The 20,548-nt window shown below is 52.9% G+C and overlaps 7 protein-coding genes across 7 annotated transcripts; 4 read left to right on the top strand and 3 right to left on the bottom strand.

Annotated features, from left to right (window-relative positions):
* Positions 1 to 608: 608 nt before the first annotated feature.
* CC84DRAFT_1223580 (uncharacterized protein) lies at positions 609 to 947 on the bottom strand (the record flags this gene model as incomplete). The annotated part of the gene is made up of 2 exons (XM_018183506.1): positions 609 to 657; positions 712 to 947. The coding sequence occupies 2 exons, from the start codon at positions 945 to 947 to the stop codon at positions 609 to 611; spliced, it is 285 nt and encodes a 94-aa protein (XP_018029209.1).
* A 573-nt stretch (positions 948 to 1,520) lies between these two features.
* On the top strand, positions 1,521 to 2,230 carry CC84DRAFT_1181990 (uncharacterized protein; the record flags this gene model as incomplete). Its single annotated transcript, XM_018180589.1, has 2 exons — positions 1,521 to 2,047; positions 2,098 to 2,230. The coding sequence occupies 2 exons, from the start codon at positions 1,521 to 1,523 to the stop codon at positions 2,228 to 2,230; spliced, it is 660 nt and encodes a 219-aa protein (XP_018029210.1).
* A 1,403-nt stretch (positions 2,231 to 3,633) lies between these two features.
* Positions 3,634 to 5,017, top strand: CC84DRAFT_1169963 (uncharacterized protein). The gene is made up of 2 exons (XM_018179801.1): positions 3,634 to 4,754; positions 4,809 to 5,017. The coding sequence occupies exons 1-2, from the start codon at positions 3,810 to 3,812 to the stop codon at positions 4,851 to 4,853; spliced, it is 990 nt and encodes a 329-aa protein (XP_018029211.1). The 5' UTR covers positions 3,634 to 3,809; the 3' UTR covers positions 4,854 to 5,017.
* On the bottom strand, positions 4,938 to 6,493 carry CC84DRAFT_1169964 (uncharacterized protein). Its single transcript, XM_018179802.1, has 2 exons — positions 6,112 to 6,493; positions 4,938 to 5,985 (listed from the first exon to the last, which is right to left on the bottom strand). The coding sequence occupies exons 1-2, from the start codon at positions 6,257 to 6,259 to the stop codon at positions 5,030 to 5,032; spliced, it is 1,104 nt and encodes a 367-aa protein (XP_018029212.1). The 5' UTR covers positions 6,260 to 6,493; the 3' UTR covers positions 4,938 to 5,029.
* Positions 6,494 to 6,836: 343 nt separating this feature from the next.
* Positions 6,837 to 8,701, bottom strand: CC84DRAFT_1105493 (inosine-5'-monophosphate dehydrogenase-like protein; the record flags this gene model as incomplete). The annotated part of the gene is made up of 3 exons (XM_018175098.1): positions 6,837 to 7,978; positions 8,152 to 8,460; positions 8,506 to 8,701. The coding sequence occupies 3 exons, from the start codon at positions 8,699 to 8,701 to the stop codon at positions 6,837 to 6,839; spliced, it is 1,647 nt and encodes a 548-aa protein (XP_018029213.1).
* Positions 8,702 to 9,676: 975 nt separating this feature from the next.
* Positions 9,677 to 15,042, top strand: CC84DRAFT_1181994 (ras GTPase activating protein-like protein; the record flags this gene model as incomplete). The annotated part of the gene is made up of 4 exons (XM_018180590.1): positions 9,677 to 12,491; positions 12,538 to 13,667; positions 13,727 to 14,012; positions 14,060 to 15,042. The coding sequence occupies 4 exons, from the start codon at positions 9,677 to 9,679 to the stop codon at positions 15,040 to 15,042; spliced, it is 5,214 nt and encodes a 1,737-aa protein (XP_018029214.1).
* Positions 15,043 to 15,451: 409 nt separating this feature from the next.
* Positions 15,452 to 19,522, top strand: CC84DRAFT_1210689 (uncharacterized protein; the record flags this gene model as incomplete). Its single annotated transcript, XM_018182305.1, has 3 exons — positions 15,452 to 15,872; positions 15,928 to 16,711; positions 16,763 to 19,522. The coding sequence occupies exons 1-3, from the start codon at positions 15,790 to 15,792 to the stop codon at positions 19,520 to 19,522; spliced, it is 3,627 nt and encodes a 1,208-aa protein (XP_018029215.1). The 5' UTR covers positions 15,452 to 15,789.
* Between the last annotated feature and the right edge of the window lie 1,026 nt (positions 19,523 to 20,548).

A 20,548-nucleotide genomic window follows, 5' to 3' on the forward strand; every position in this document is an offset into this window, starting at 1 on the left:
GATGCTTGCATCGGCCATTCTCATGGGTAACTAGGTGGCTTGGATTGAATGCCATGCACTGACTCTTTCGGGGGACATCCAACTTATTGCGTTCTGTCATGGTACTAGTGCGCCGGTTTGCTCCTGTTTAGTCAGGTGCTCATGACATTCCATCCTATTATTCTGCACTCAGTTTGATATACTTCATATCGAGTGGTGGTTCGCAACATCGTGGACATGGTACATGTGGAACTGATGCATATCCGACGTAGTGTTGCCCTGCGCACATTTGCGTCTGTAAAATACGACAGCGCACTTGTACCATCCGCATGACCTCGACCGTAACTCGGGATTAGTATCCGACTTGGTCTTGATCGACGGAGCACTGTGTGCCGTCACCATGAATTGGATGGATATGTAGTATTGCAAGCAATGAATTTCGCTCTTCATATGGAAGACCCGACTAATGAGACAAACGAACAGCCGTCGTAGCTGTAAGCTGCACCAAAGTGTGAGGCTGTCTCCCAGACCGTGAATCCAGTGCACCCAAAGGAAGCTGCTATGCTGAAATGGCCTGCTTCCATACTTGGTCACATTCATACAGTTATGATGCGAAGAAGAAACCCATCTCAAAGCCCAATCCCAGCAAGGGCTGCGACAAAGATACCAGCGACTCCACTACAAGAGATATCAGCTCGAACCAAGTACAGGACTCAATACACTAATGCTTACATTTGAGTGGGTACACTGGTTGGGTGCGCTAGACCTGAGGCCGATGTTGACGAGCCCGCAGCGGCCGTAGCTGACGAGTGTTCACTAGCGGTGGCGGTCATCTCCATAGTGGTCGTCATGCCGTCCATGACCATGACAGTAGTGTATACGACCGCAGAATGGCCATCGTCGTGTCCTTCGTGTCCGGCAACAAGAACAGCGACGAGACCAAGAGTAAGGATGATCGAACGAAACATCGTGAAATGTCGACGAGAAAAAGACTCTGAAGGACTTGGGGAGCAGAATAGGCAGGCAGGAGCAGACTATTTGACTTTGAGTGACATGTGGCGTGCACCCCTGTCCAATGCTAACCTAAAGCGGTTACCCGCACCGCAGCCTCGTGAATACTCGCGCATGCTGCAAATCAAGGGCAACAGTTAATTGCGATGCTTGGGGGAAGTGTAAGGCGCCCATACAACTATAATTTGCGACTTTCCGCGTATCAAGGCTCCTTCTCTTTTAGACACTTTCTTTAAGGGCCTTTGGACCAAGTGTTCCATGTCAGTGCTGGATGAGCAAGTTTGAGCACGTATACAATCTTACTTGGCCGCGGTCCTGCTGTACGCGTACCGCGTAGAGGCTCCAGCGCCGTGTATAACCTCTCATACCAATACGCTGCCGATCTGCCTTTACCGCTGCAATCCCAGGAACCGTGATCGTCGCCTGTCAATCAACCATCGGAGTCTTTACTACCTATGGTGCCAGAATAACCCACCAAGATGGACCACATGATAAATACGGGCGACGTGGGCCACAGGAACATGAGTACAATGGGCGCCAACAATTCTACGGTGTCGAGTACGTCGATGGGCGGCATGATAGGAACCTTTTCAACGTCGACCAGGGTCACCCTCTTTTTCTCAGACTGGACGACCGACACACCTGCAAAGTACTTTGGGACACTGATTTTTCTCTTCGTCGTCACACTTTTGAATCGCTTCCTAGGCGCCTGGAGAAGCCAGCTCGGTCACAAGTGGGCAAACGATGCTGCCGATGCGCGGCGCAAAGTGGAGCAGCGGCGCGCGTACAAGCACGCCTTCAGTAGGGCCAAGGTTGAGCGGCAGTCCTCAGAGACGTGTTTCGATGAAGAAGGGGCAGAATCCTCGACGGAAAAGGCGCCGCTTTCACCTTATCCGCTCGGAGTGGACGTCGAAGCTGGTGAGAAGAAGCGCGATGGAACACCCATGTACATGGCCGTCTTTGGGGGACGCTGGCGAGCAGGGAACCCGTGGAGGGTAAACATCGATGTTCCGCGAGCTTTGCTGGAGGGCATCAGGGCGCTGATAGGGTATCTTCTGTAAGCTTAAATTCGACTCGCCGTTGATTGGCAATACTGACCATCATCAGGATGCTTGCTGTGATGACGTTCAACCTCGGATTCCTACTTGTGGTGATACTTGGCATTGTGGCAGGCGAGCTCATTCTTGGTCGCTACATATCTGGCACGGGGTGGGAAGAAGGTGGGTGTCACGATGGCTGAGAGGAATGAGAACATGGTCTGCATCTTTCGTCAAACAAGTTTGAGTCTAGTGATTTTGCATAGCATGGAGCTTTTCCTGCGAGCGCGTTCGGTTTGCTGGATGCAGCTCCAGTTCATACGCACAGAATGGGCGGCAACCCCTTGTGATTCCGAGGCATATCAGACACTGCGCAACCACAGGTCGTTAGTCTGACAGGGAAGTGTTTATCGCTAGCGAAGCTATCGTTGCGTACACCTTGCGCTATTCTGATTAGACTACACTATGGATATTTTCCCTCTTGGAAGATGTTCCAAGAATTTGGCCATAGCTTTGCTAGCGACTCTATCAGCTTCACATCGTGCTTTTGCTTCCTTAGCATTCGAATCTTCGGAGTAGTCCCAAATTAGGCTGGAACTTCCTAAGTGCGTATAGATATTTTTAGTCCCTGTTTCCTGGAGTCTATGCCCGTAAATCGATGCCCAAGAACCATCTCGCGGTTTTTGGTCGCGAGAGAGATCCTTGGTGTGACTCTCTAGCAAGGCTATGATCAAAATGTGAGGGCTCAGATAAGTTGACTCTATATCAATTTTAAGACCCAGTTGATATCCTGGCTCTTCGGGTGAATTGGCCTGTCGGTTTCCCCAAGGTAAAGATCCTCTGCAACGGGGCTCTTAGAAAAAAACTTTCGAGTATGACAGTCGATTCCTAAATTGATCCGACCATGCGCGGACCCTGATCATGATACCGAACGTCGAGACACGGGGTAAAGGGACGCCCGAAGTTGGCAATGACGAACCACTTCACTTTGCTTCCAGGGCTGGCCAGATACTGCCTGCACTGGTACGAACACGCCGGAACGAACGTGCAGGAACGAACGTGCAAGAACATCTTCTTTCATGATCAAAATTTTACTGCGGAAATCTCACTCCTTCTCGATCAAATCTGCCATCGAACAAAAAATCAGCATGCAGCTCGGTCTCACCTCATTCGAACATGCGAAGCTTCGCTCTACCGCAACGTTCCACACGTGCCTCTTCAAACACTTGCCCGAATTTCAAGGCACTACAGTGGCATAACAGGGATCAATATCATAAGGAGGTATATAGTTGGTATTTACGAGTCATGCATCAACATTGAAGACCTCTGTTCCTTGGAGAAGGGACTTGTTGCAGGCACCGCTGAGATAAACAATGGGAACCGCGTCCGTATGGGGGTATGAGCGAGTGCTTTCAAGGAACAACCACTCTGAGTGTAATAGAAGAATGTCCATTGCTGTTCCAGCACCGGAAAGATCTTCTGTGGCCCAATCACTTGTGTGGGCGCAGCGTTCTCGAACCGCGCGACCGGTTCCGGTGAGCTGTATCTCTACACCAATCACACGTGCATCGACTTTGCATTTCTCCAATCCGCTTCTAGGTTCGTAATTTGTCTTACTGGCTGAAAGGCAGCCAGAATCAGAGAACAGCCTTTATAACTGCTTCGTAGCCTCGCACACGGAGGTCACTAACTTGGCATGTTCACTACAATACGGACGCATCGTGTCCGGGCGCTTCTCCAATTCGATACTTCGCACACTAAACCCAACACCTGTCGCTAGACATGGCCAACGCGCTGACTCAAGAACACATCGCCCTCATAACATGGCACTCCCTAGTCTCCCGCAGCATAAAAGCCTGGGACTCTCTCCACCTGTCCGCCCTCGCCACCAAACCCCAGCCCGCCGCAATCCTCCAAATGTGCACCACCCTCGACGACTTCCTAGACCAGTCTTCCGGCGTTGGGTTACACTTCTGGTTCGTGCAGCTTCGCTCCGCCTTCCTCAGACAATCCAAAATCCCAAAATGGAGCCGCGACCGGTTGAACGAATACGTCCTTCTCCCCGCCTCTCCTGGCTTCGTCAGCAGACAAGACGTCTTCTTCGCAAGCCATTACTGGACCCGGCCAGACGATCCAGACCCCGACAGAACGTACCTACAGTTCGTCCAGCACGAGCTCGCGCAGCAGCAATGGTCGTACATCTGGGTGGACTGGACGTGTGCGCCGCAGGCACCGCGCACACCCAGCGAGGAAAAGTACTTTGGAAAAGCGTTGGGGATGATGAGCGGGTTGATACGCAATTGCGGGTTCATGTATTATTACGAGGGTTGGCGGCCGCGGCTGTGGGTGCTGTATGAGATTGCCGAGTACCTCTTGACCGCGACCGACAGCTACGGTGCAGAGACGGAGGATATCCAGGTGTTCGCGCAGCATGTGTGCGAGATGAAAGAGGGCAGTGTCAAAGACCTGATTGAGAAGTACGGCTACGCATGCGAGGTTCCGGGAGATAGGGTGTTTCTGCTGGCGTGGCTCGAGTTCCTCGTCCTCCTGCACAAGCTGCGCCTCGGCCTCGTAAAGATCCGCTCGATCATGGACCTTTTGACATGGCAGCCCACCGTCGAGGCCCACAAATTCGCGATGCCGGGGGGTTGGCTTGAGCTGAGAAAGTTCGAGGGTGTGTTGGTGTATCGCGGGCACGAGTACTGCTTCACGCCGTTTCCGCATTGGGTAGGTACGAATAAATTAGAGTGGGTTTTCGCTAATGAGTCGTCTTGTACACAGGGTATGCATCGACCTTTGAGAAAGTATCCACAGGGTGTAGAGTGAGGGAAACGCTCTGAGAGCAGGACATCGTAGGAGGCGGGGAAGGTTGCATTTTTAGAAGAAATGGCGCAAATGCAAGACATGCATTAGATCTGGATAGTGCGCTTGCCAGCGCATCACGGTATGGTACGGGAAGAACTGAACGTTGTTACGCAAGCCCGATCTACAACCCTAACCCCCTAAAGTCTCGACGCCTTCCCATCCTTCCCGAGAATCCTTCCTCTTTCCACAACCCTTACATCTCTCGGTCCCTCTTTCTTGAACTTTGTAGTGACAACCCACTTTGTCATCGTCCCTTTCACACCCGCTTTATCAAGCTCTGGCCCCGGATAATCCAGCCGCAACACCGCGGTGTCTTTGGTAACGCCACCGACCCCATCTTGCTTGTCCTCGCCGTAGTCTCCCTTCCCCAAGGCTACGGGACTGATGATCGCCTTGCTGAACTCGTCGCCAGCCTCAGATTGTAGGAAGGCTGTAAGACGGTCCCGCTCAGCCTGGAGCTCTGCGATTGACGGGCTGGGGGAAGAAGGCGATGTCACAGTTGGCGCGAGGAACGGAGCTAGGTGCCACGCAAGGAAATACTGCGGAGGGAACAGGATGATGCGGTTCTGGTTTGCGAGATTGATCCACTTGTTCGGCGGGAGGAAGCGCGCAGCCGTGTGTTCGATGCCGCCGTCGTGCGTAGGGTGCGGGATGACAATGTCTGCAGCCTCGACATCATCCAGCCTAGCTGCATCTCCGCTTGCTTGCGATTTGGAATTGCCTGGCAAGGTGGAGCCCAATGGGAGGAAGTAGATGTACATCTGCGTCGAGAAGCGCTTTTTCACGTTCGGCGGCGTGATCCAGCGCGTGAACGGGATTAGTCCCTCCACATCTGGCTCGCAGCCCCATTTCGATAAGAGATCTGCAAAGAGAGTCGTACCAGCGTGCACAGCCTTGCGGCCTTCTTCGCGCTCTGCATCGCCAATATCGGTGAACAGCTTGCCGTTCTTCTTGGCGAGAAGAATCCCACTTTCTTCGAAGGTTTCGCGGATGGCGGCAAGGCGATATGCGGGCTGATTGGGGTTTGTATCTGTAATGTTGGGTATCGGACCGTCGTGTTCGGGCGATATGGCACCGCCGGGGAAGACGTGGGCTGTATGGTGGATGAATAGTTAGTCTGATTCTTTTGCATGAGCATGGGGGGCAACGTCTTAAGAGGCAGCTCTTTGATGATTTGGGGACAATTCATTTTCATGGCTACGTTCAAAGCTATACATACCACTGCTGAACGCGCTCGCGGTCCTCACCCGATGCAGCAACAACACCTGATTCGTCGGCGAAATCACCAGCACCGACGCACTGGGGACAGGCATAGGCGGCGTCTTCGGCGGTTTATCGAGAGGCTTATGATCTGCCGGACTAGACATGTTTCTCCTCTGGACAATTGAAATTGTTGGAGCTGTTTCTCGGCCGGGGTTTTGACCTAAAGATACACGTTCCCGCCGTGTATGAAGATGGAGCGCTCGACAAGTAGACCCTTGGAGCGATGCAGCGACCGGTTGTAATGCTACTGCAGTAGTCGTATGTTTTGGAACACTGGATCTGAGTATTGCGCGAGAGGGTATATAAAGTACGCGCATAGCTAGCAGCAATGCGCGGTGTTAGACACGCGAGGTACCTGGACGTTGGAGCTAAGCATCGGCTCTGGCGGGGAACTTGGGGAAAATGCCGAGGTCCACCTGGGAGGATGATTTCATCCCGAGCGACGACACGAGATCCCGAGTCAACGAGGAAACGAGAAGAAAGCAAACAAAAACTTAAAAAAAAACTTGCAGCATGCACCACCATGTGAGTTTAATGAAAGATAGTCATGTCGCAAGAGAAAAAGAACATTCATGGTATCATTGCTTTTGTACCTAACCCAACATAAGCCATCAGTCATCTCCATATTCTATATAACAATGCCAACAAACGCCCTTCAGATGCATGCTTCCTTCTTCAGGTCTACGAGTAGAGCTTCTTGTCGAAGCTGTGCAGACCGTGCACATTGCCCTCGGCCTGTGCACTCGCGGTTCGGAGTTCGAACCTGACCGTGCCGTTCACGACACCCTCCTGCAGCTCCTTCAGGCTCTTCACACCAATGTCTTGCAGAGAGTGCTGCACACCGGCCATGAGGTACGGCACGAACTTGGTGACGGAGCCACGGTCACGGACAGAGCCCGAAACGCCCTGCGCGACCAGGACGCGGTCGCCCTCGGAAAAGTAGCGAGCAGTTCCAGCGTTGCTGGCCTTGGCGTCCTTGCTGCCGGCTCCGGCCTTCTTGTCCTCCATAGCGTCGATGCTGCCCATGCCACGGTAGGCCTTGACGAGCTGACCGTCGTTGCTGACATAGTACTGACCGGGTGATTCGGTCGTGCCAGCAAGCAGACCGCCCATCATGACGGTCGTGGCGCCCAGCGCAAGACCCTTGACGATGTGCCCAACGTTTTGGATGCCACCGTCAGCAATGCAAGGAACGCCGAAGCGCCTAGCGAACTGAGTGACGTTGTAGACCGAGGTAGCTTGGGGACGTCCCACGGCCATAACCTCCTGAGTAATGCAGGCACTTCCACTGCCCATACCGATACGAAGACCATCGGCTCCAGCAGCAATCAGAGCAGCAGCTTGCTCGCGAGTGACCACGTTTCCAGCAATCACATCGAGGCCGGGGTACTTCTCTTTGATGTGCTTTACCATCTCAATCATGTACATGGAGTTACCCTGGGAGCTGTCGAGCACGACAATGTCGAGGCCTGCATCGACAAGCTTCTGCAGACGGTTCTTGTCCTCCGGTCGGGTGCCGATGGCGGCGGCAGCGATAAGCTGCTTCGAGTGAGGAAGCTTGGAGGCGAGAGGGTAGTGGAGGTTCTTCATAAGATCGGAGCGAGAGAGAAGAGCGATAAGGTTGCCCTCCTCGTCGACAATGGGTAGCTTGCCCTTCTTCGACTTGCTGAGGATGTCGTTCGCCTGGCGCAGATCAATGCCCAGATTAGCAGTAACAAGCTCGGTGGACATGACGGCGGAGACCGGGTCGTCCAATTTGTCATGGAACTGCACATCACGAGGAGTGATGATACCGACAAGCTTGGAGCGGAGCTTTCCGTCCTCTAAGTTACTCGTCAGTCTTTTTGTTGCGCCAAACCAGTCAAAATGTTGGGATTGGAAGAGCGCGATCAGGTAAATCAAATTTCCACAGTTGGCGGAACCGTTGCGGATGAACGAAAGTTAAAATAAAATGAAATCATCATATGCGGGGTGAGAAAAAGATGTAATGACTCACCAGTGACTGGAAAGCCGCCGAAACCCCAAGACTCCTTGAGCGCCTTTGCCTCGCGCACAGTGGTGCTGGGCGAGATGACAACGGGGTCAAGGATGAAACCGTTCTCGAATCGCTTGACCTTGCGCACCATCTCGGCCTGGTCCTCTTGAGAGCAATTGTGGTGAATTATGCCCAAGCCACCCAGGAGAGCAATATGAATGGCCATGTTATGTTCCGTCACAGTATCCATGGGCGAGGAGACGAAGGGCGTCTTGAGTGTGATGCGCTTCGTAATAGGAGTATCGAGTGTGACATCGGCGGCAGGGAAGCCTGGGTCGCGACATCAGCTTGAGGCGTGCTGCTAGGCGGTGAGACCGGACATACCGATGTAGCCAGGAAGCATAAGGAAGTCGTTGTAGGTCAGGCCGCCGTTCTTCTTGGAGTCGATGAGGGTCTTGACATCGATTCCGTCGCGCTCGGGGTACTCGTTCTTGAGCACCTCGAGGGCTGTGGTGAAGTCCAAGGCATCGGATGCGGACTTCGCCATGGCGTCACCGTTGGTGATGGGCATAACGTGGAAAAAGCGACTTCTCAGGAATAGAAAAGTATAAAGGTGAGAAAGACTGAAGGAGATAGACCGTAGTTCGTAGAAGATCTATGGCCGGGCAAAAGCGAGGACTTTTCCCAAGAGAAGAAAGAAAAGAGAAGAAGCGAAGTCGCAGCACTTTTTTTCTGTGGGAGGAGCGGAAGATGGCGCTAAGATAAAGAGGGGTCATCACGTGCGGCTTATCTTAGCGCGCTGCTCGGCTGGGCGAGAAAAAGGCCTCGACGCGCCCGAGAGAAGCGACGGCATCGTGAGTCCTCGGGGCGCATCGGACAGTGGCGTCAAGAATGCGGTGCTAGATGTCAGAAGCCGGAGGACTGCGGATATCTGCATCGAGATGCTGCAGAGGACACGTGCAGCGCTAGGAAGGGGCGAGCTGGCCTACCTGGCAAATGCAAAAGAGGGTGACGATCTGCAGCACGACAGAAGTTGGCAGCTTGGGTGGACGAACAGAGCGATGAGCAGCACTGTGTGCTCAGTGGCTTGTTTCGCGCCGGCTGGCGTGTGACGGAGGGCGAGTGGGGAGTTCTGGGAGAGGCCGGTAGATGTCGTGGTCGTTGTCAAGGGCAACGGGCAACCACAAGCGTCGACCCCAGCAGCGGTAAACAAGAACTTCACCGCCGGCGCTGCCCAGTTCCAGCCTCCACGCCGAAGCGTTCCCAGCCCGCGCTGCCATTTCGCATTCCTCATTACTTTCTTTGGCCCTGCAGCGCGTGTGCCGACTGCTGGCCTGGTCCCCCGACCCTTTAGACACATTAATCGCGAGCGCGCTGTGCTTGTTGTGCACGCCGGCGCCTCCATCCGGCTTGCATTCTCACGGCCGCCAGAACGGCCTCAAAACCCTCGACCGACTGCGACCAACACACAACCACCGTCCAGCAGTGTGCGACATATGCATCGCCGCCATATTCTTGACATCTGCTCCCGACATATGTGCTCGCCATGAGCTATTCGTACTCCCCGCGCACCCGCCTCGGCCACCAGGCCGCGCTGCCATCACCCCTCCGCCAGACATCCATAGCCTCGAACGGCTCCTCAGCATCCTCGCGCGACTCGGACCGGTTCCCTCCCAGCCGGTCAAGCACCCTGTCCAGCAATGGATCCACTCCGTCCCAGCCCGTGACGCTGGGGCACCGCCGCGGTAAGAGCGACGGCACGGCACTCACTCGATCGCAGACCGACTACTTTGCCACCGAGGTGAAGGAAAGCAATGCGCTCGACTACACAAGCATGCGAAAAGCGCTGCGGCCGCTGCAACAGGTCCCGCAGAGCCCGCAGAGCTCACCCATACCCGAAAAGCCACCTCGTGTAACAAATAGTCTTACAAACAGTCCTACAAACAGTCCTACAAACAGTCCCGCCCGCACCCACACGCGCGCGCAGAGCGTCGACCCGGCACGCTTCACCTCGTACGACGGCTCTGTCTCGCCTCCCGCCAAACTGCGTCTCAACTCGTTCGATGGCTCCGTCTCCCCTCCTGCGAAACCGCGTCCCCTGTCCATGGCCGTCTCGCGCGCTGACTCGATACGAGCACCCGCCCGCGACCGTCCTCTCAGCACCGCTCACCTTGACAGACCTGAGCTGCAACGGTTCCAAAAGTCATCGACCGGCCACCTGCGGACGCTGTCGAAATTTGCAGAGTCTGCCTCGGAAGATGATTTCACCATCAAGTCACCAGACCAGGAGGTTGTTGGTCTTCACGGGCGCAGAAGGCTGCAGCGGACCGACTCTGCGCGTGGAAAGAAGGAGACCTCTAGCTGGTCGAGCCGGAACTGGATGGACCAACAACGGCAATTCTTGCAGGCATATGAATATCTGTGTCACATTGGAGAGGCCAAGGAGTGGATAGAAGACATTATCCACAAAGACATCCCGCCCATCGTCGAACTAGAAGAAGCACTAAGAGACGGAGTGACACTGGCCGAAGTGGTTGAGTCTATACAAGGACGAGCACTCCGCATATTCCGCGACCCAAAGCTCCAGTGGAGGCATTCGAACAACTATGCCCACTTTTTCAAGTTTCTCTCCGATATAGAGCTGCCAGATCTGTTCCGGTTCGAGCTGGTCGATCTTTACGAGAAGAAGAACATTCCAAAGGTCATCCACTGCATCCACGCCTTGTCTTGGCTTTTGTTCCGCAAAGGCATGGTCGATTTTCGCATCGGTAACTTGGTCGGAAAACTTCAGTTCGAGGACCATGAACTGGAAGCTATGCAGAAGGGCCTGGACAAGTCTGGAGTCAGCATGCCCAACTTCTCTGGCATGTCCGCAAAATTCGCAGTAGAGCCGGAACCAGAACCAGAACCTGTGGAGTCGGAGGAAGATCGCATCGACCGCGAGCTCTCTGAAAACGAAGCCATCATCTTGGATCTCCAAGCCCAAATGCGTGGAGCGTTGGTGCGCATACGCCTCGGCAACATGATGCAGCATCTTTGGGACAACGAGGAGCTCATTGCTGACCTCCAGTCGCGCATTCGCGGAGACTGGGCTCGCCAAATCGCCTACTACCGATTGGATATGCGACGCTTTGCGATTACGCTACAAAGCGCCGCCCGTGGTTTCCTCATCCGATCACGGTTACGAGGCGAAGAGGAATATTGGCGTGACAAGCAGCCGCAGGTGCTCCTGGTTCAGAATCTGTTCCGTGGACGCAAGGCCAGAGCAGAGGTCCAATATACGAAGTCGAAGATGCAGCGACATGAAAACGGCATTCGGGAATTCCAGGCTGCTATCCGAGGTGCACTCCAGCGACTCCGGGTTTGCGACCGTTATGAGCAGACACGCGACGCAGAGCCGGCTGTTCTGCATATCCAGTCAATGATCCGCGGTGCATTAGTCCGCCACCAAGTCGATCGAGACTATACCGAGCTCAAGGAGAACGAGAGCCACATCATCGGCCTACAGGCTCTTGCCAGGGCGACATTCATCCGAAACTCAATGCATGCAACTCAGGAAAGTCTTCGCCAGCAGGAATCAATGATTACACTACTACAAGCCGCCGCCCGTGGCGCAATCTCAAGAAAGCAAAATGCGGAAGTGCAGGAGAAGCTGGTAAGCACCGATGTCAATTGGTCCGATCTGCAATCACAAGCTCGTGGCAACTTCTTGAGAAGCCTTCTTACACAACAGCGGGATGCACTCCAAGCGGAGTTGCCTCAGATCATTGATTTCCAGGCTGTCGCAAGGGGAGGCCAACTCCGCTCGGAGATGGCGAACACCCTCGCGCAGCTCAATGACCAAGAGCCCACTGTCATCTCTCTTCAATCTTATATGCGTGGTTTCCTGTCACGGCAGGGGCACTTCTCTAATCTCAAGGCTCTACAGGCTCAGACCCCAACAATCCTCGATCTCCAGTCAGCATGTCGGGGTTTCATGCAACGACAGCGCACTTACGAAACTCTCTGTGCACTTAACAACGAGGAGGCCGAGATCACACAAATGCAGGCCTGCGCCCGCGCGGTGAACCTACGGATGCACATTGGTTTGATCCTTGCTCAAGTCGAGGAGCACGAAGACGCCATTATCGAACTCCAGTCCCTAGCACGGGGGATGATCATACGACAGAAGTTCGTTCAGAAGAAGAAGTTCTACAAGGAAAACATGGAGAAGGTCATCAAGATCCAGAGTTTTGTGCGTGGCCGCCAGCAGGGTGAAGCATACAAAAGCTTGACTACTGGCAAGAACCCACCTGTCTCCACCGTGAAGAACTTCGTCCACTTGCTGAATGACAGCGACATTGATTTCGATGAGGAAATCGGTATGTTGAATAGTCCGTGTTTCTGGACATTATTGACCCATCACAGAGTTCGAACGTCTCCGCAAGACCGTTGTTCAGCACGTGCGACAGAATGAGCTTGCCGAGCAGTACATCGACCAGCTTGACATCAAGATTGCATTGCTCGTCAAGAACAAGATTACATTAGACGAGGTTGTCAAGCACCAAAAGCACTTCGGCGGCCACGTAGGAACACTCCTCAGCAGCAAGGACATTTCCTCCAAGGATCCCTTCGATCTCAAAGCGCTGAACAAGAATTCGAGAAGAAAGCTCGAGCACTATCAAGAGCTTTTCTTTGTCCTCCAGACTCAGCCGCAATATATGGCACGCCTCTTCAAGCGTCTTCGCGAGCAAGGCCTTGCGGACAAGGACACGAAGCGCATCGAGCAGCTCACCATGAGTTTGTTCGGTCTTGCACAAAAGCGAAGAGAGGAATACTATCTACTAAAGCTCATGTCGCGCTCCTTGAAAGAAGAAGTCGATGGCTGCGCTACCGTGCAGGAATTCGTTCGAGGCAACTTTTTCTGGTCCAAGCTCTTCAACAGCTATGTGCGCTCCCCCCGCGATCGCAAGTTTTTGAAAGACCTATTTGGTCCATTGATCAAGGAGAACATCATCGACAACGAGCACCTCGACCTTGAGAGCGACCCAATGCAAATCTACCGCTCATCCATCAATAACGAGGAGCTATCTACAGGCCAGCGAAGTCGTCGCGATCCCAACGTATCGCGAGACCAAGCGATCAAAGACCCAGAGACTAGGGAGATGTTCATCCACCACCTTCAAGATCTCCGCGACATAGCCGATCAATTTTTCGCCATCACAGAGGAGGTCTTGCACAGGATGCCTTTCGGTATTCGATACATGGCTCAGCAGATGTTCGAAGAGCTTCGCCAGAAGTTTCCCTACGAACCACAAGAGCAACTGCTTCAGATAGCCGGCCACTGGGTATGGCGGTCGTACATGCAACCTGCACTCCTGCAGCCGCAACATTGGGGTGTTGTCGATCGAGGCTTGTCGCCTCTCATGAACAGGAATCTCGGGGAGGTTGCCAAGGTTTTGGGCCAAGTAGCAGCTGGACGACTTTTTGGCGGAGAGAACATCTACCTGCAGCCCCTCAACAGCTACATCACAGAAGCTATTGACCGGTTGCAGGATGTATGGTCAAATTGCAAGTCTCTTCGATCGATCTTCATCTGATAACGTCAACTAACAAGCCGGCAGTGATCAACGTTCGCGATGCTGAAGCCCAATTCGAAATCGACGAATTCAATGACTTGTTTGCTCGCGTGAAGCCGACACTCTACATCAAGCTCTCCGACGTCTTCGCCATTCACAACCTTGTTATCGATGACCTACCCACGCTCTGCCCCAGCCAAGATGATCCTCTTCGCGAGGTCATTCGCGAACTCGGCAGCGCCAAGAACAACGAGAACGAGCTTTTGCACGTCAGCTCGACCGAGATCACCTTGACCCTCAATCCCAAGTTCCACGAGCAAGAAGGTGAGCCAAACCTATTCGCAGTGCTCATCAATCGCTGACCATCCCAGATCCCGAGGCTGATATCAAGGCACTCTTCATGGAGACGAAGCGCTACATTCTATATATCATCCGCATCCAGACGGGCGCTAACCTTACTGAAATCATGTGCAAGCCCGTCACACCGGACGACGAGGATCGATGGGAAACCCTTATTCGCGACGAAATCGCCGCCCAGATGAAAGATCGCAATCGGAAGCTCCGCTCTTCCGCCGCCTCCACCTACACGACTGACATGGGATCTACCACCGTGCACGATCTGGACTATCCGTCCCTCAAGCGCTGCGCTCTAGAAAACATACTGCAATTACAGCGCGCTGGCCGCATCTCTCCCCACAATCACTACCAAGACTTACTTAACGCTATTGCCGTCGACATCCGCACCAAGCACCGTCGGCGCATTCAACGCGCGAAGGAACTCGAAGGGGTGAAGTCTACACTAGGCGCCCTGGACGACAAAGCGCACTTCCTCGAATCCCAACTCAAGTCCTACAATGACTACATCGAGCAAGCCATGATAACGCTGCAGAATAAGCGCGGGAAGAAGAAGTTCCTCCTTCCCTTCACCCGCCAGTACAACCATATGCGCGAGCTTCAACGCTCAGGCCGTGAATACCGCTTCGGCTCGTTCAAGTACTCCGCCCGCAACCTCGCCGACAAGGGCATCCTCGTCTCATGGAACGGGTTTCCTGAGCGCTCCTGGGACCGCCTCGACATCACCATCTCCTCCAACAGCACGGGAATTTTCGAAATTCAGGGCTCCCAGGGCAGCATGATGATCCCTGGTGCGTTCGCAGAGGTTCCGCTAGATGGATTGCTGCAGGCGCAGTTCGACAACCACCAGTTTATGAATTTGTTCTGTGGAGAGAACGCGGGTGCACCGGGTGTGCATGGGCGGAAGAAGAGCGAGGCTACAGGCGGGGAGGGCGTGGCAAGGGTTAATGTTAATTTGTTTTTGCATCTAATTTTCAAGAAGTTTTACCGGGATGAGTAGGCGGGGCCTGGTGTGGAATAGCGGGATTGGGTCGGATGGAGTGCAGGTGCCTGGGTTGGATACCTCTTGCTTATGCTCGTCTTGGTGTTTTCTGCTTGTTGCATAGCTTGGGCATGGGTCGGGTCGGGTGTTCTGTGGATACGATTCGATGCGATACGTATGCATTTATGGCATTATTGATGACCTGCTTTGCTCCACCACTCTACTTTTCTTTTCTTTGGGCAGGTATAATTAGGTGGAGTATGCATGTATATATATTGAGGGAAGGAATGAACAGTTGAGGCAATGCTACGCAACAAAACCGAGAATCAATGGTGGTGGCGTGATCATGTTGGCTTATTAGATAAGGTTACTTGACTTTATCTATAAGATCCTCCCAACAGGCAATCATTTTCTGGTCCGAGAGGATCCGGATACCTACTGATGGCGAGTGGGTCAGTACGTCAAATAAATACAAGAACATTTCACGCCACGACTTGGAAAATCCACAATCCAATCTCTGTGCTCGGCACAAAGACGTTCATTTTCTGCTCTAGCCCAAATCCTCCTGCCTATCGATTGTTGGTCCGGCTCGCGTTACCGTCCGTCCGTTGCCGCATACACCGCGCTAAAAAACCGCGACCGTAAACTAGCAGTATTATTTGCGCGCATGTACCCCGCTCCAGTACCGCACGCTCATCTACACCTGACCTCACCTCTGCGGCGCTGGGTTCTGTTAAAGCGACATAGACTTCGCATCTCGAAGCCATGGCTGCTAGCAGTTCAGCCTGTGCGCAGCCCGGGCAGGCTGAAGACAATCGCGAACGCGTGCGAGCCTATGAAGTTGCTGCGTAAGAAGAAGTGTACCATGTGCATACTCGTTCTATGCTAAGGGCACTTCTGTAGATATCTCTCCGCAGCCTCGTTTCCCTTCGAAATCGCAGACGGGCCGCCACTAAACCCCTTACCTAGCCGTGACCTCACGCTTAACGCTCTCGTCCAGCACGGTGTCCACCGGATGGACTGCGACCGTGCTTTTCTCTCCCTGATCGATAATCGCAACCAGTTCGTATGCGCTGAGATGACCAAGAGCCAGCCACTCGACGGTGGGGACCTAACACAACCTCTTCTTTTAGGTGCTTCTAGGATTCCTTTAGAATGGGGAGTCTGTCCTTATACCATGTCTGTCTTCCGTGGCATGCCTGTCGACATACCAGAAACCCCATATATCGTTGCTGACCCATCTTTCTTTTGCATCAAAGACTTCCGCCAAATTCCCTTGTTCGCACGTCGACCCTACGTCGCTGGATATCCGCACATGATTTCCTACATCGAGATTCCTCTACGCTCACTCTCTGGTCACATTATAGGTAGCTACTGCGTCGTGGACGACAAAGCAAGAGACTTTCTACGCCCCGACGCTTTGAAGACTTTGCGTGAAGTCACTTCAGCCATTGGCTCATATTTAAACATGAAAAGAATGGAAGGAAGCCGAACACGATCCGAGAGGATGATGGAAGGATTGCGCCAATTCATCGAGGCAAAACAAGAGATTGCTTCAGGACGTGACACCATTGAGGCAATCGGATATCGGACAGGTCCTTTTGACCTTGGAATCTCTAAAAAGACGTTCCCGACAAGCCTTCCCTCGAGCCAGACGAACATTTTGGACTCCAATCAATCGCTGGAAGTACGTGCCGGCCGATTAATGCTATCTGGCGTTCCTGACGAGTCTTCCTAGTGCCCGCCCAGTCTCATCCCTCTTGCTTTGCAAGATGTTTCATTGGACACACATGGCGCTATGCCCAATCTATCCAATGCGACGTCTCTTGCAAGCCCACAAGGTTCATCGAATCACGCAACTGGAGGCCGATTAGAACCCCAAAGTCCGCATCAACGAGATGCGTCGAGGTCGCTCACATCGGATCTAGCAACCCGTATCAACAACTTGTTTGTAGCAGCCGCGAACACGGCCGGCCATGCTATGGACCTAGATGGCTTAGCGTTCTTCGACGCAATTACTACTGGAGATCACAGTCCAGGCGATAGTTACTTGCGGCCAAACGCTGACGAAGAGGAACCCTTGGCGACGCCGCTTGCGGAGTACCGTGGAGACGATACAACCCGAGTGCAATCGGCTCAGCAGCCTCGGCAATCAGTTATCAGGCGTTTGACCGCTGAATACCCTCGAGGACATCTTTTCGTGGTCGATGAGCATGGTGTTCTTGATTGCGAAAGTAACCGAACTGCAAACACCGATAAACACTCCCGTGAGGACTTAGCTGCCTCTGCACAATGGGATAGCCTTCTCAACTGCATTCCAAATGCACGAATTGCAATATTCCTACCTTTATGGCATTACCAAAGAGAAGTTTGCTTTGCCACATGCTTGGCCTGGGTCAACGTCACCGCCAAAACCCTGGACACTGGTGATCTCAATTCGCTCACGGCATTTGGGAATTCTTTGATGGCAGAAGTGTTTCGCCTGGAAGCTTTGACGAATACCCAAGCAAAATCAGACTTTGTATCTTCTATAAGCCACGAGTTACGAAGTCCACTCCATGGAATACAAGCAACGACCGAGCTCATACAAGGCAGCATCAAAGATCCGGTCCTACTCTCTCTGGCAGACATGATTGAGTCATGCAGCAACACTCTGCTGGAGACTTTTGACCATCTTTTGGAATTTTCGAATATAAACAGCCGCGCAAGGGATGCACCCCTTGCCGAGGAAACTACTCCAACGCGTGGTGAATCTACCAATGTACACAAAAAGAAGGAAGCAATAGACATGAGAGCGCTGGTCGAAGATGTCGTCGACGCGGGATCACTACGTCATCTTTCCGACGTGGGACTGAACCACGGCCTCACGAAGAAGCGACGTGAAGCCACGGGAGGTCGAGAAGAACCCTTTCCGTGTGATTCTGTAATGATCACGACGAACATTGAGAACAACCATGACTGGGTCATATGTACAGACACAGAGTCTTGGAAACGGATACTGTTTAACGTTGTCGGCAATGCTCTCAAATTCACAACCTCAGGACACATCGAAGTGGCGTTGAAGATGCTAGAGCAAACTCATGCTGATTCCCCATGTATCAGTCTCTCCGTCACCGACACCGGCATAGGAATGAGTCCAGAGTTCCTCAAGTATCATCTCTTTGCGCCATTCATGCAGGAGAACAATCTATCCTCTGGAACCGGACTGGGCTTAAGCATAGTCAAGAGTATTGTTGACTCACTCAGTGGTAGAATCTACGTCGAAAGTCGCCTGCATCAAGGTACTCGGATCACGGTCAATGTTCCCTTCGAACGAGAGTCCGATTCTTTGAGTCGGTTGCACGTAGGCAGAACCCTCGCACAGCAGGATCGGTTGCAGGGGCTATCGCTAGGGTTGCTTAGTATAGCCCTACCCTATTCACCAGTTACCGAGCCCATCCTACGCATCGTGTCTCCGCCTATGGTATTACTGCGATCCATCCGTAACATCTGCGAGGGCCGGATTGGTATGACAGTGACGGACGTTTCAGAAAACGTGTCGCCGAACGTTGAGGTTCTCGTCATTGATGCGCATGCACTGCTCTCGGCTGACAGACTCGACTACGAAATCAATCCCTCTAACTTTGCCCCAGAGGCTACTCCACGTGCGATAGTGTTCCTGGGGGTCCCCGTGAAAGCCATCGCGAGAAGGTTCGGCAAAGGACACGCCGTTTGTGTGAATCCACCGATAACTGGACAAAAGGTCCTCGCTGGGCTTCTCTCGGCTCTGAACGAGGCTACTCCCCGAGGGCCAAAGTCTGCAATCTCCTCTTCGATCCCAGTCGAAGAAATGACATCTCCTGGACTCGACCAGGTGTATATCGAAGACCTGCTAGGAGGGAACAGATATGCCATGCCCCAACTCAAAGAAACAAATCGGTCTTGGAGTGGTGAGTTGGACCAAAATACCTTAGGTGTCACTGCCACCACACCCCAGCAGCCAGGATCGCCAAAGATGACAACTCACCAAACGGAGAGCACACGTCAAGCCACTTCAGACTCGGCCACCTCTTGTCGTTTCAAACGCCTTTTACTGGTCGACGATAATCCCATCAACCTAAAGGTCCTGGCTGCATTTGCCACACGGTTGGGCCTGACATTTTCCACTGCAGCGGACGGTGCCGAAGCAGTGCGCCTTTACCGCACAGCAGTACTCGAGGACGCAGATCCTTACGACTGCATATTCATGGACATCAGTATGCCAATCATGAATGGGTTCCAAGCAGTGAGGGCTATTCGTGATTTCGAAATACAGCAGGGAAATCTGTACAGCCATGAACCTGGTCCTGAAAGAAGCAAGGGCACATCACCCTTTCGCGCCTATGTTTTCGCGCTGACTGGACTTGGCAGCGATGCTTCCCGTAATTCGGCGAGAGCAGCCGGCTTTGATAAGTTTCTTTTGAAGCCCGTGAAGTTTAGGGATGTAGTCCCTTTGCTGAGTGCGATCCCGGCGGGGTAATTCAGACGTCTAGGTGATTGAGATTGTAAGCATTGAGATTCCCCTATCCTAGATATACCATCCACTTTACTTCATAAGCTATGATAATTGTCATGTTCAATACCAGCTCGGTATCTACCTTCTCACCTGTTGGATCGAAGGAACCTTGAAATCGTGCTCAACCCATACCCAAAGTTACGCTCGATGTATGATTGCACGGACGGCCAGATGTCGGTGTGAACGTCAAAAGTGAGATTGGACGCAATTCGTAGACCTAAGGCCTTAGCTGGACACTGTGCACAGGCTTTCATTTCTCACTACAACGAAAAAGACCGAATTAAGGCGATATCCATAACCAAAAACCAGTAGCAATTCCTAGGGTAACTTGACCTACTAGAAATTCCTATGTTATCCAGCTAATATTGTACGCCGGTGTTTATATCGTCGCGCGCAAGACCGTTGAATAGGCTCGGGGTCCGACCGGTCGGGCGAACTCTGAGGCTTACCGGTAAGTCTTGCAAGCAAATATCAGTGTAAATGAAACAACAGTTGTGAAAACCGGACCGCGATATCGTTTGCTCGCACGGACGGGCTTTGGCAGAGTAGAACAGTTCTGACTGGAACCCCGAGGCCCGCCTCCGCCCTAGCCTCACAAACTGTCGGTATCCTCCTCGTGATCTAATCCGCAGCCACGATTCTCCGACTCTATCATATGCTGGTTGATTGGCCTCATCTTCCCTCTGTGGTAGGGCGCACTTCATTGAAATTCAGAATCACTAGTATCCAGGGAGCCTCATGAGTTGTATCCAAGCCTTCCCGGTAGCTGGGTGAATTCAGTCGCCAGTATCAGCAATGAACAATTAGTTTTGGCGTGGAGTAATTTTTCGCCACTGCGTAGGATTGAGGCAGTGAATAGAGGGCTGTGCAATTGTAGTCAGCCACACGCGTCGAACAGCGCGGCAGCTGAAGTACGGATACCCCGCGCAGTAGGCCGCTAGTGCTGCCCACCACTTCAACCTTCGAATTTACTTCTCAGACCCATACAAA

This window comes from Paraphaeosphaeria sporulosa, assembly GCF_001642045.1.
Source record: "Paraphaeosphaeria sporulosa strain AP3s5-JAC2a unplaced genomic scaffold CC84scaffold_17, whole genome shotgun sequence".
NCBI classification, from domain to species: domain Eukaryota; kingdom Fungi; phylum Ascomycota; class Dothideomycetes; order Pleosporales; family Didymosphaeriaceae; genus Paraphaeosphaeria; species Paraphaeosphaeria sporulosa.

What these genes read in the sequence shown, in the direction of transcription:
- CC84DRAFT_1169963 (XM_018179801.1), top strand. Translation starts at nt 3,810, where the DNA reads ATGGCCAACGCGCTGACTCAAGAACACATCGCCCTCATAACATGGCAC. An exon ending in TCACGCCGTTTCCGCATTGG is followed by an intron (nt 4,755 to 4,808) that starts GTAGGTACGAAT and finishes TCTTGTACACAG; the next exon opens with GGTATGCATCGACCTTTGAG.
- CC84DRAFT_1169964 (XM_018179802.1), bottom strand. Translation starts at nt 6,259, where the DNA reads ATGTCTAGTCCGGCAGATCATAAGCCTCTCGATAAACCGCCGAAGACG. An exon ending in CGCGAGCGCGTTCAGCAGTG is followed by an intron (nt 5,986 to 6,111) that starts GTATGTATAGCT and finishes TCCACCATACAG; the next exon opens with CCCACGTCTTCCCCGGCGGT.